Source organism: Denticeps clupeoides, unplaced genomic scaffold, assembly GCF_900700375.1.
Source record: "Denticeps clupeoides unplaced genomic scaffold, fDenClu1.1, whole genome shotgun sequence".
Classification (NCBI taxonomy): domain Eukaryota; kingdom Metazoa; phylum Chordata; class Actinopteri; order Clupeiformes; family Denticipitidae; genus Denticeps; species Denticeps clupeoides.
In genome coordinates, this window is record NW_021629784.1 from 247543 (window position 1) to 259063 (window position 11521).

The 11521-nt window shown below is 42.1% G+C and overlaps 1 protein-coding gene across 3 annotated transcripts; it reads left to right on the plus strand.

Annotated features, from left to right (window-relative positions):
- Positions 1 to 543: 543 nt before the first annotated feature.
- On the plus strand, positions 544 to 11155 carry LOC114774177 (class I histocompatibility antigen, Non-RT1.A alpha-1 chain-like). 3 transcript variants are annotated; one of them, XM_028966090.1, is made up of 8 exons: positions 544 to 658; positions 823 to 1083; positions 6980 to 7053; positions 7144 to 7252; positions 7517 to 7816; positions 8392 to 8496; positions 8749 to 8783; positions 9993 to 11155. In XM_028966090.1, exons 1-8 carry the CDS (start codon positions 607 to 609, stop codon positions 10137 to 10139), a joined length of 1083 nt encoding a protein of 360 aa, XP_028821923.1. In that variant the 5' UTR covers positions 544 to 606; the 3' UTR covers positions 10140 to 11155. The 3 variants fall into 3 exon arrangements, with proteins under 3 accessions (XP_028821923.1, XP_028821921.1, XP_028821922.1); XM_028966088.1 differs by having other exon boundaries at positions 6980 to 7252; XM_028966089.1 differs by having other exon boundaries at positions 6980 to 7252; positions 9996 to 11155.
- The last annotated feature ends 366 nt before the right edge of the window (positions 11156 to 11521 follow it).

Consider the following 11521-nt stretch of genomic DNA (forward strand, 5'->3'; position numbering starts at 1 on the left):
TGACCTCACAAAAAGAGATTAAATGTTCATGCATAGTTCACAGTATGAGGCACAATTAGAAAAGGAACATCCAACCGACTCATTTACAACATGCATATTCAAATTAAATCAAATAATAAGGCATTGCGACAAGATGGACATCCAAACAGATATATGTTTAGGTATCAATTTATTCAGATTATTTTTTTATATAATAGATGCAGTGAATTCAGTAAAGTAATCAGTGTAGAAAAAGACCATGTCCTCCAACAACAGGTTATCAAGATATTTTTAGATATTGTTTATTATGTGCCACACTTTACAGATTTGAAAAGACATGTTTGCTCCATGACCCCCTTATTTCAAAATGGAATTTAGTTTTGCATTAATTGGGTTTAAAATATCATGTTATAAAGTGTTTGAAAGTGACCAGCTTTGTTCAGGACGTTGCTTTCAGTTTCGAGACTAAACCCCAGACTCTGCTGTTCTTCCTGGTTTTAAGTGACGTCAGACCTGCTGCGCGATTCTATTGGTTCAGATTCTCAGATATAAAAACTCCGGACGGCGGGGAATCAAGTCACTTAAATTCCTGTCCGGGTTCATCTCGCTGCCGGAATAAACTCCACCATGAAGTCTGCAGCTCTGCTTTTCATAATCAGCGTTCATCTTGTTTCTGGAGGTACGCGGTTCAAACAACATTTTATACCGACTCTTTACTAGAAATTTTATAGTATCGTCTTGCTTTTTAATATCATGAATTCCATCCTTTAGAGTCTATTTGAGTGAGTTATATTTAATATATTTTTATTAATTAATTTTGTTGTGTTTAATATTTATTTACAGGTTCTCGTTCCCTGCAGTATTTCTACACTCAAGTGACTCGGGGAATTAATTTCCCAGAATTCACTGATGTCGGCCTGGTGGATGGACAACAGTTTCTGTATTATGACAGTAACATCAGGCAAGCGATTCCCAAGGTGGACTGGATCAAGAATAATGAAGGACCAGATTACTGGACCAGACAAAGCCAGGGTCTTCAGGGAACTGAAGCCATATACAAAGCCAATGTGGTTACAGCGATGCAGCGTTTTAACCAGTCAGGCGGTGAGTAGAAATCTAATCCTGGTTTTAAATAATAAATTGTCATTTTTAGTTTATCAAAGTTCCATGATTATACAACACAAGATAATAATAAAAAAACTAAACTTACTGACTGTGGTTCTAACAATTAAAAATAAGAGAAATACAACTGAATATAAAAAAATATTACTTATTAATGTAGGGAAACTGGGTTTTTGTTGATAACAAGAAATGATCCAGAACGTTTATTTGGTTTGATTTGCTGTGGCTGATGCGGTCAAGTCCTGAGTCTTTTCTATCAGACGTTTAATTCTTCAAAACTACAAACCCACATGAAAATATGAGTAAAATTCTAGTGCAGTAATGTCATTTGTCCACTTGAAGAATATTATCGTATGTTAAAGATTCTTCTTCAGTTCTCCTGATCTTCTCCACTGACCTTCATGTCACAGAATACAGAAAACTCTGATGTTGAGACTCAGAAGCAACATCTGAACTGATGAAGACCGCGACCCTGCAATCATTTTCCAGCTTATACTTCTTATTAAGGCTGAAGGCAGGACGCTCAGTCCACCTGGTTTCCATACGCACTTCCATTTACATCCACTTGGACGTCCTTAACTTAAGCATTTTTTGTTAAGGAGTGTCTGGAGATGCTTGAGGATGTGAAATTCACCAGAATTTACTGTCGGAACCGCAGCCATTTTTATTAGATAAATGCAACTGGTGGCTCATAGTAATAAGTCACCATTTAAAAAGTAAATCAGGACCAGGATTCGGTGGCTGGAGAATAAAGTTCCAGCGCTGCTGTAAAGGTGGGAGAGAAAAGAAACAGAAACGGTTCCCACGTCCCGTGGAGCAGCTGAGCGTGAAGTTCAGTAGCAGCACAGCGCTGGTTTTACTGCTGAATACTCCAGACACAGCAGGACGTCTTCAGCCTGAACGTTGTACACGGTGACAGATTCTACTTCTATAATGGAGCTAAAATAACTGGAGATAAGCAGCAGGGAGCAGAAGATGCTGCTCAGTTCCTGTATCAGACCCACATGGACCTTGTAACTGTGACGTTCTCCACATCTTCAGTCCTGAGAAGAGATGAGAGAAGCAGCAGAGACTAGAAACACTGAGCACTTCACTCCTTATAAATATAGAGCCACAAACTCACTTATATAGACACTTGTATACACACACACACACACACACACACACACAGGTCCGGTTCAAGAACAGATGTTTGTTACGTTTCTGACAGCCGTGCTGGAGACCAGATTAAATCTTCTTGTGCTTGAACTTCATCCTTCACCCCACCTCTCTCTCAAATGACCATAAAATCCTCTCTACTTGTGCTCAGGTCCTGCTGGTCTGGACTCTGGTTCTGCTGCTGCTGTTGGTATAAATGTTCTCTGATTCAGGATCAGATCCTCGTTCACCAAACTTAAAACTGAAATCCCCAGTTAAACGTCCAACAGCCATTAGGACGTGATCTGTAACCTTTACTGTACAAATTATCTCCTTTCTCTCTTACTCACTTATACCATCCAGCTACGTCCTTCACCACCCGAACCTGCCTGATCTCTCATATAACAGCGACAGTCTGTGTAGGTGACGTGTCATTATTACACTTTATGCCCAAACCCGCCTCTGAATAAGTGACCGCGTCGGGATGAAGTTTTATTTGCCCCCCTCGCTTCCTGCTGGTCACCAGACCGTCGAAAACAAGGTCCACTGTCCCACTTGCAGCATGGGGTAGAAATGGTGGGGCTTGTGAGAGGCTGCTGGGAGGCGGGGCTTGTTGGAGGGGCGGGGCAGCATGGTGGTTACTGTGGTTTTGATCCTCAGTGTCCCAGTCCAGCAGACAGAAGCTTGTCTGTTAACAGAGTTCATTAAATAACTTATTTTTTAAATCATTCTGATCTTTTGAAGATTATAGTTCTCTGTAGTAAAAGAGCAGCATGTAGCTCTGCCCTGATTAACAGTGATCTCCTTATTATTTAAAACTATAGTAACTCCCACACACACACTCACTCACATTGAAAACACTCATATACACACACACTGTAAACACTTGCGCGCACACACACACTCACACGTCCCTGTTCAGGAGACGTTCAGGTCAAGGTTAAATGAAAGATGTTTTATTTCTCAGACCCTCGGCCTGAACATTTATGATTTTTTTGTGCTCGTTTATGAACGTCATGTTTGTCCTGTTTGGAGGGAAACTGCAGTGTCTCTGTTATGATCTTATTTTCCATCTTTAATGAACAGCGCAGTATTTCTGCTAAAAAAATCTCAGTGGTCTCCTTCATGTCACATTTCGAAACATACGAACCCAGAAGAAGCAGCTTATTCACTATTCAATTATCAGCACAAACACTGAATACTGCTTATATTTCATATCTCATCAGTGTTCTCTACACACACAGATGTAGAGTGCAGATCTGGCCAAGAAAAAGGAGGGGGGGCAGTTATATGAAGCGCCCCCTACAGGTCAAACAGCAAGAAAACTCGACACAGCTTCTACTTTACCTCGCACACATCTACACTCCACCCTCCACCAACAGGACGGGGGGTGTGGCCGATCAATGGTGGGTGTGGAAGTGGAAGAGAAATGTGTGTGTGTGTGTTTGCTGAAGTTCGCCTGGACCTCCTCTTTAAGCCGCTTTCAGACCGAACATGGGACGAACCCCGTTATTTTCTACGTGTAGTAAGTGTGCTCAGTAATGAGGACCTCGCCGATATAAACTGGTGTCGCTACCAACACCTTTTATTTAACAACGCTGGGCAGATCCAGAGAAATAAAATGCACCAAGAAAACATGTTTTACAGAAAACAAAGAGACACTTTAATTTTAAATTGCCACAGATTATAGTCTTTATCCGAGAACTAACACATTCCCAAAAATAAATAATATGCATAAAAATTGTAAATTAAAATCCCAAAACATCACAGTATCACAGTCTTATGATCATGTCAAATTTTGTGCAGCTCAAAGTTTAATATTAATCACAGCAATTTACAAATCACAAGAAATGTGCAAAACCACCAGACATATTCATTCCCAGCCTGCTTTCTAACCCGCCCTCTACACTCACAACCATAAACCGGCATTAAAATTCATAAATCATTCCTACCACCAGCCAACATTAAAATGTGGTTACACATTAAAGTTCTCGGCCACTGCTGTACTGCCGGTCCTCTCCTCCTCTCTCTACCACATTTACCCCCACTAACTAACTAACTAACTAACTAACTAACTAACTAACTAACTAGCCGTTTGACTGAGGGTGATAGATGCTTGTTCGGATGTGTTTGATGTTCCGTTCCCTCAGAAATTCAGTGACTGCATGAGAAGTGAACTGTGGTCCATTGTCAGTTGTGATGGCGCAGGAGTCATCCTCACGTGCAGAAACAGAAAAGTAATGACAGCAGTTGTTGTTGCCGCTGCTGTAAACTCCACCTCAGACCATTTACTGAAACAATCAGCAGGAGTAACGGCCTAAAACCGGCAGTCATGGGTACCCGGTTCGAATGGCCCACAGTGTCCATAACTATGTGCAGAAATGACCCCCCTGGGAATTCCACAGGCTGCTATGGGGCAGGGACCCAGGCCTGGCAGGTCGAGCACGATGACAGGACTGTGTGGACTAAGTCATCCATGCGTGGCCACCAGTACAGCTCCCTGAGGAGGTCAACTCCCTGGTCCCCTTCATGCACTAACTGTACAAGGCGCTCTCTAAGAGATCTGGGAACCACCAGGCGTGAACCTCTGAAGACCAGTGACATCTCCACAGCCATTTCATGATGAATGAAGAAGTAAGGCTGCAGGTAATCGAGAAGAAGCTTTCTGACTTTGGACCATCTGGATCTGATGACTTGTCTGAGATGGTCCGATTCAACTCTAAAATCAGCCAGAGGCAAAGCTGCAAGAAGAGGGGACACTTCAGCTGTTTCTCCAAACAGGTCCTGCTCAACATCCATGACAGCGCTGTCTGTGAGAAGAGGGACACGTGAGAGGAACGTCCACCATGACGTTCTTGTTTCCAGGGCGGAACTGCACATCAGCCTGGCTGACCAACCTGCAATCCTCATGCCAGCTCTGTTCATGCCGCTCGTATGGAGAAGAGTAGCGAGGACCTGATGGTCAGTCCGGGGTGTGAACCTGCGGCCCCACACGTATGTTGGCCATTTTTAACTGCCCGTACGCAGGCTGAGGTTCCTTCTCTGTAGTGGAGGATCTTCTCTCTGCAGCTGACAGCGTGCCTGAGGACCACGATGTGTTCAGCATTTCCTGCGTGAACTTGAATTAGAACATCTCCTGATCCACAGTCAGAAGCACCCGTCTCTATGAGAGTGGGGAGGTCTGGGTCACAGAGACCAAGTGCAAGAGTTGTGTTTTAAGGTTCTAGAAGCTTTTCTCAGCCTCGTCGCTGCATTACAATTCCGCCTGAACGTTTGTTCTAAGCCGTCGCCGTTCTGGTTCTACCAGCGCAGCAGAATTTGGTATGAATTTGCTGAACCAGGACGTCAAGCCAAGGAAGGAGCATAATGCCACCATATCTCCTGGTGCAGGAGCCTCAGCTATGGCTGTCAGATGGTCTGTACTGTGACGGGGACCTTCTCTGGAAAGGACACGTCCCAGGAATGTAATGCATGTTTGACCAAAAGCACTTTTGTCAAAATGTATTTGAAGGCCGGCATTCCGAAGGTGCTCCAGAACATCTTGTAAGTGTCTGTCATGCTCTTCTTTTGAATCTCCATTCACTATGAGGTCCTCCAAGTTGTTCTGCACCCCCGGCAGGTCTTTCAGTTTTGTTTGCATCATTTTCTGGAATGCAGATGGTGCAGAGGACAAAATGGACCTCTTGTGAACTGGAAGATGTCCTCATGGGTAATAAAAGCAGTCAGCTTGCAGCTCTCAGGATCTAAAGGTGGTTGGTGAGAAGCTGAGCTCAAGTCTATTTGGCTGTAACGTGTAGCACCTTCTAACTGTGAAAACAAGTCCTCCATATGAGGAAGTGGACAGACATCCATAATTATGGAGTTATTGGGTTCACGAAGGTCCACACATAAACGCAGTCCACCTTTGCGTCTTCGTACTACAACTAGAGGACTCGGCCATTCAGAAGATTCCACTTGTTCGATTAAACCTGCTTGCAGTCACCTCCGAAGCTCCTCTGACGCTTCTTTACGTACGCTCGATGGTAGACGTCTCCACTTCTGACGTCCTGGTTGAACTTCGCTATTTACTTGGACTTCGTGTTTGAATCCTTTCACTCCCAAGTTGGCAGGATGGAGCGGGAACAACACCGTATACTGACGGCTTCTGCCGGGTAGCTGGTTGTGCGTTTGCTTTCTCCCCTGCAGCATATTGCACTTCTCCTCCCGTGATGCTGAAATCCGGAGTTTTAATCCGGTCGAGGCCCAGCAGTGATGATCCAGATTTAGCGACGTAGAAAGAGGCTGAAACTCTTTTGCTGCGTCCAGACCAAAAACGTGCAAATTGAGACCCGCGAATACAAAATCTAGAAATAAAACAAGCTCAGGTCAGCAGAACAGAAGTGAGAAGGTTGGTCTGGTCTCCACACCCTGATCTGGGCTTCATGTGCAGCAGAAACCGGGAGAAACAGATTCTCCATGTTTGCTGGTGTCGTGTGTTGATGAGACGTTTACAGGTAGAAGTTAAATAAAAGACATTTTATTATTCAGACTCCGGAGCAGGAGGGTCCTGACCTTTAAGGCTTTACTTAGTAGACAGAAAAAATAAATAAATGTATCTAAACGTAAGTTGTGATTGTACTATGAAATATCTTTGATATCAGAAGCATTTATAATTAGAGCCACACATTCACCCAGAAAATACAGTAAAAACACACACTGGCACAGATATAAACTCCCCTTCTGTCTTCTTTTCTCTTTACAGGAATCCACATTGTACAGCGGATGTACGGCTGTGAGTTGGATGATGAGACTGGAGCTACAGATGGATACAGTCAGGTTGGTTACGATGGAGCAGATTTTATCTCACTGGATTTGAGGAGCACATCTTATGTAGCTCCAGTTCAACAGGCTTTAATCACCAAACAGAAATGGGATGGAGCTGCTGCTGAGTATACCAAGAACTACCTGACCCAGGAATGTATTTACTGGCTGAAGAAGTATGTGCAGTACGGGAAGATCAGTCCGGAGAGAAAAGGTACAGCAGCACACTGAACAACTGTTTATATGTTATGATTAAGATCAGAAAATATTCTTATTGTTGTTTATATTTGCATTGTAAACATTGTTACAAACACATTAAATAAGCAAAAAACATCCAGTAAACCTGATAATGCAAAGATCATGTAATGTGTACAATCTGAAGATTGTTGATCTTCTGATGGATGATCTGCTGATATGAAGACGTCCTGTTTCTCTTCCAAATTCTCTCCCTGTCCCCCTCCTCTCTTCCTGTCTCTAGTCCCTCCTCAGGTGTCTCTGCTGCAGACAGACCCCTCCTCTCCAGTGGTCTGTCACGCTACAGGCTTCTACCCTGATAAAGTGAAGATCAACTGGCAGAAAGATGGACAGAACCTGCATGAAGATGTAGATGTTGGTGAGACGTTGCCCAACCATGATGGAACCTTCCAGAAACGTGCAGAACTCAAAATGACCCCTGATGTGTGGAAGAAGAACCAGTTCACCTGTGTGGTGGAGCACAAGAGTGGAGACCCAATCCACATGATCCTGACTGAGGAGAAGATCAGGACCAACAGTGCAGGTACAGGAGCTTCTAGCAGCTCATTTTTTACAGTGGGGGGGACTATTTGATCCCTTCTGAATTTGTAGTTTTGCTTATGAACTTTTTCTAATTTTGATAGTAGTTTTATTTTAATGAAGGTAGACAGAATAAACTTGGCAACTCAACACTTCAGGTCCGTACACAGATTTGTAAACAGGATTAAGGTCTGGAGACTGTCTAGTCCACGCTGTAATCTTGATGTGGTTATTCTTTAGCTCCTCTTTTGTTCTCTTGGCTGTATGGTTCGGTTATTTGTGATGCTGGACCCATGACCCATCTTCAGTGTTCTGGCAGAGGGAAGGAGGGCTCTGTACTTGGAGCTTTGGGTCATATTTCTCTGCCTCCCAACACGGCAGTTGGAGTTGATGCCAAAAAGCTTTATTTTTTTCCCCATGCCTTTTCGGAAATATCTAGATGTTCACTGGCAAACTTAAGATGGGTCTTTCTGAGCAGGGGGACCTTGTAGTGACCGCAAGACTTGTTCTTGATGATTTTAGTGTTCACATCATTTACAAGCTCTTGTGTAGTTGTTGGCTAATACTTAATCTTTACAGGGGCAGTGGTGGCCCTTCCAGGCATCGATGCTGGGTTGGTTGTTGCTGCTCTCTGTCTCATCGCTGTGGTTGTTGGTGTTGTGATGGGTGTGAAGAGAAGATCAGGTGAGAGATGCAGCAAACAACATCAGTAACTTCTACACTAAACATAGTGTCATGTGACTGTAAATGTTTTTACATTTTTACTTTGGGTTAATAGTCTCGGGGGAAATCAACTTTTAAGCATTCAGACACTGAATGTTTTTTCACCACTTCTTTATTTGGTAAAAGATGTCCTATTAACAAATATTTAAAACATATAAAATGTTGCTGATGTGAACATTCGGGTTTTCAGCTAAATGTTTTCTGCTCTTCTAGAACTCTCACGGTGCACCAATCATTCTCCGCTCTCAGTAAGTAACTTCATTTTATTTTCACAATTGTTCATATAGAGCAGAGCTGATTGGGACTTTAATTCTCTGAAAATGAGCAATTATGCACAGGAATAATGACAAAATAAATTCAGCAGTTATTGGAGAACACAATGCACAATTATTATCAAACCACATTATGTGTCACATGAGCACAGAAATATCCTTTTTTTCTTAATGTCAACTGTTTAAAGTTCGCATTAATTCAATTAAGTTCAAATTAAGTCAATGCCAGTCAAATATCCAACATACACAAAGCCCCATCCCATGGTTTTGTTTAATTTTGGGACAGAATGAAATTAACATCTCTCCTGGGTGAACATCGTCCTCACTGTAGCACTCCCTTACGGTCCCTTCTGCAGACATACCTGAAGTACATCAGAAGATAAACACACATGACTTAGTGAAGTGAAATGATTGTCATTTTGAAGCACAGCACAAGGTGACAAAAAATGTGTCCTCTGCTTTTTTAGTGAGCAGTGGGCAGCCATGAAATGATCTGTAAGGAAAGCCATGTGCTTTCTTGAGCAGGGGGACCTTGCGGGCTGCAGGATTTCAGTCCTTCGTGCAATAGTATGTTACCAACTGTTTTCCTGGTCCCAGCTGCCTTGAGGTCATTGACAAGTTTCTCCCAAGTAGTTCTGGGCGGGTTCCAAATCGTTCTCATTATCAGGGTGAGATGTGTGTGGAGCTTCAGACCAAGGGAGACTGGCAGTCATTTTATGGTTTGCGAATTCTCTACTAATCGCAACCAACTGTTGTCAATGTCTCACCCAGCAGCTTGCTGATGGTCTTATAGCCCATTCCAGCCTTGTGTAGATCCACAACCTTGTGCCTGACATCCTTGGAAAGCTTTTTGGTCTTGGCCATGGTGCAGTTTTGGAATCTGGATAGATTGATTGTTTCTTTGGAGAGTCGTTTTCTAATCAGGACGCTCCCAATGTCAGGTCCTCACCTGTATAAAATAGAACTGGGAGCCAGAAATCTTGATTGCTGGGGGATCAAATACTTATTTCATTCATGATAATGCAAATATATTTATAACTTTGTTTAAATGCATTTTTTGTTGTTATGTCTCTCACTGTTCAAATGAATTGAAATAATAGAGATCATTTCTTTGTTAGTAACCAAACAGTAAGTCTACAAATATATATTTAAATATTTGCTAACTGCATGTCTCCTGTTTCCCAGCAGACTCTAGAAGTGACACCCACTGACCCAAATGCTGATGAAAAAGCAGCACCAGCCACCAATGAAACATTGCTGCCACATCCAGAACCTCCAGACAAAGCTCATCTGGAACATTCATCGCCCGTCTCTCTCTCCTTCTCATGCTAGTGTTCTAGTAACTGATCCTGCACAACCACAAGTCAATTGCAAATCCTTAAGTCTTATATTGGATTTTCCAAAATGCAGTGTTTCACAATGACCATTACTTCACTTTCACTTTAAATCCAGGGCTTTTAAATCCAGGAGTTAAAGGGCTTAAAAATACTGCAGACCCAATAAATCAAATGAAACAAGCCTTCAATCTGTCAGTAGTTCGCTGGTCAGTGAGTGATCTGACCGTATATCTAAAAGGCGTAGCACTAGGGATAATAAAACAGCAGTCCAAGCAATGATTTTAAACCCATTCATTTCCCCATTTATTTCCTTTCCCTCTTCGTCTTGCACTTGCAGTGCACACAAAGAAAGCCAGGCTTTTAAACCTGTATTTGTTTGGTCAGTCTTGGGCTGAAACAGGCCAAAAAAGTTCTACTTCATGTTTGTCATGTGCAAATTCTTATACATTTGTGTGTCAATCAGATTTTTAAAAAAATTCCCCATGACTATATGTTTATTTCACATTCCAAAACTTTTCAATGCCTGAGAAATTCTCTTTTCAAATTCAATGACTTTTTCAGGTTTTTAATTACTTGGAACCCTGATTAACCCTGATCTCATATTTAATAAAAAAATATGTAACTAAAACAAATACACAAAAAAAAAAACGTTTTTTCACGAATGTTGGTTAGTCATGAAGTGCCTACTTGTGACTGTGAGGTTTCTGTTGTGGCCTGACTGCAGAGTTTGTTAGTGTTAAATGTATAAATGTAGCCTCGTGTCTAGTCATTGCTCGGACTGCTGTTTTTTCCCCATTGAGATTTTTATTATTTTTTTTTGTCTTTTCTGTATGTGCACTGTTAAAAGTAAGCCCTGTTTTGTGAGTTGTTTGTGTCCTTTTTCCCGCCATTGTGACAGTTTTATTTTGCTCCATGTAAATGAATTTTAATGCCAATATGCACCTGAAGATAATATTTAATATTTTTATCTTTTATATTATAATTTGTATTATAATTATCTGCAAATATAATTATAATACAAATTTCGTCCATCACGCCTTGTTTATTTGTATTTATTAATAAATCATTGTTTCTCTTATGTCCCACCTGTGCGCTTCCTTCCCCCGTCAGCTCGCCGACGTGACAAACTAAGATACGAAAAAGTTCTTTTTTATTCAAAATAATTTACTATTACCAAAATATGGCAAGAGGGCCAAAAACAGGGAAGACGGGAAGAACTTCAACAAACCCGAAGGCATGTAGCATAAAGCACTAACAGAAAGTAAGAAAGGCAATGCAGCCGCGTCCTCCCGTCGACACAGGAATGTCACACCTCCCCCTGCAAACATCTGTTATGCAAGGCAAAAGCAGGCTCCCATGATGGCCATTCTTACACTG

Coding starts and splice junctions, on each gene's coding strand:
- LOC114774177 (XM_028966088.1), top strand. CDS start 607: ATGAAGTCTGCAGCTCTGCTTTTCATAATCAGCGTTCATCTTGTTTCT. Junction 659..822: donor CGTTCATCTTGTTTCTGGAG/GTACGCGGTTCA, acceptor ATTTATTTACAG/GTTCTCGTTCCCTGCAGTAT. Junction 7,817..8,391: donor GATCAGGACCAACAGTGCAG/GTACAGGAGCTT, acceptor TAATCTTTACAG/GGGCAGTGGTGGCCCTTCCA.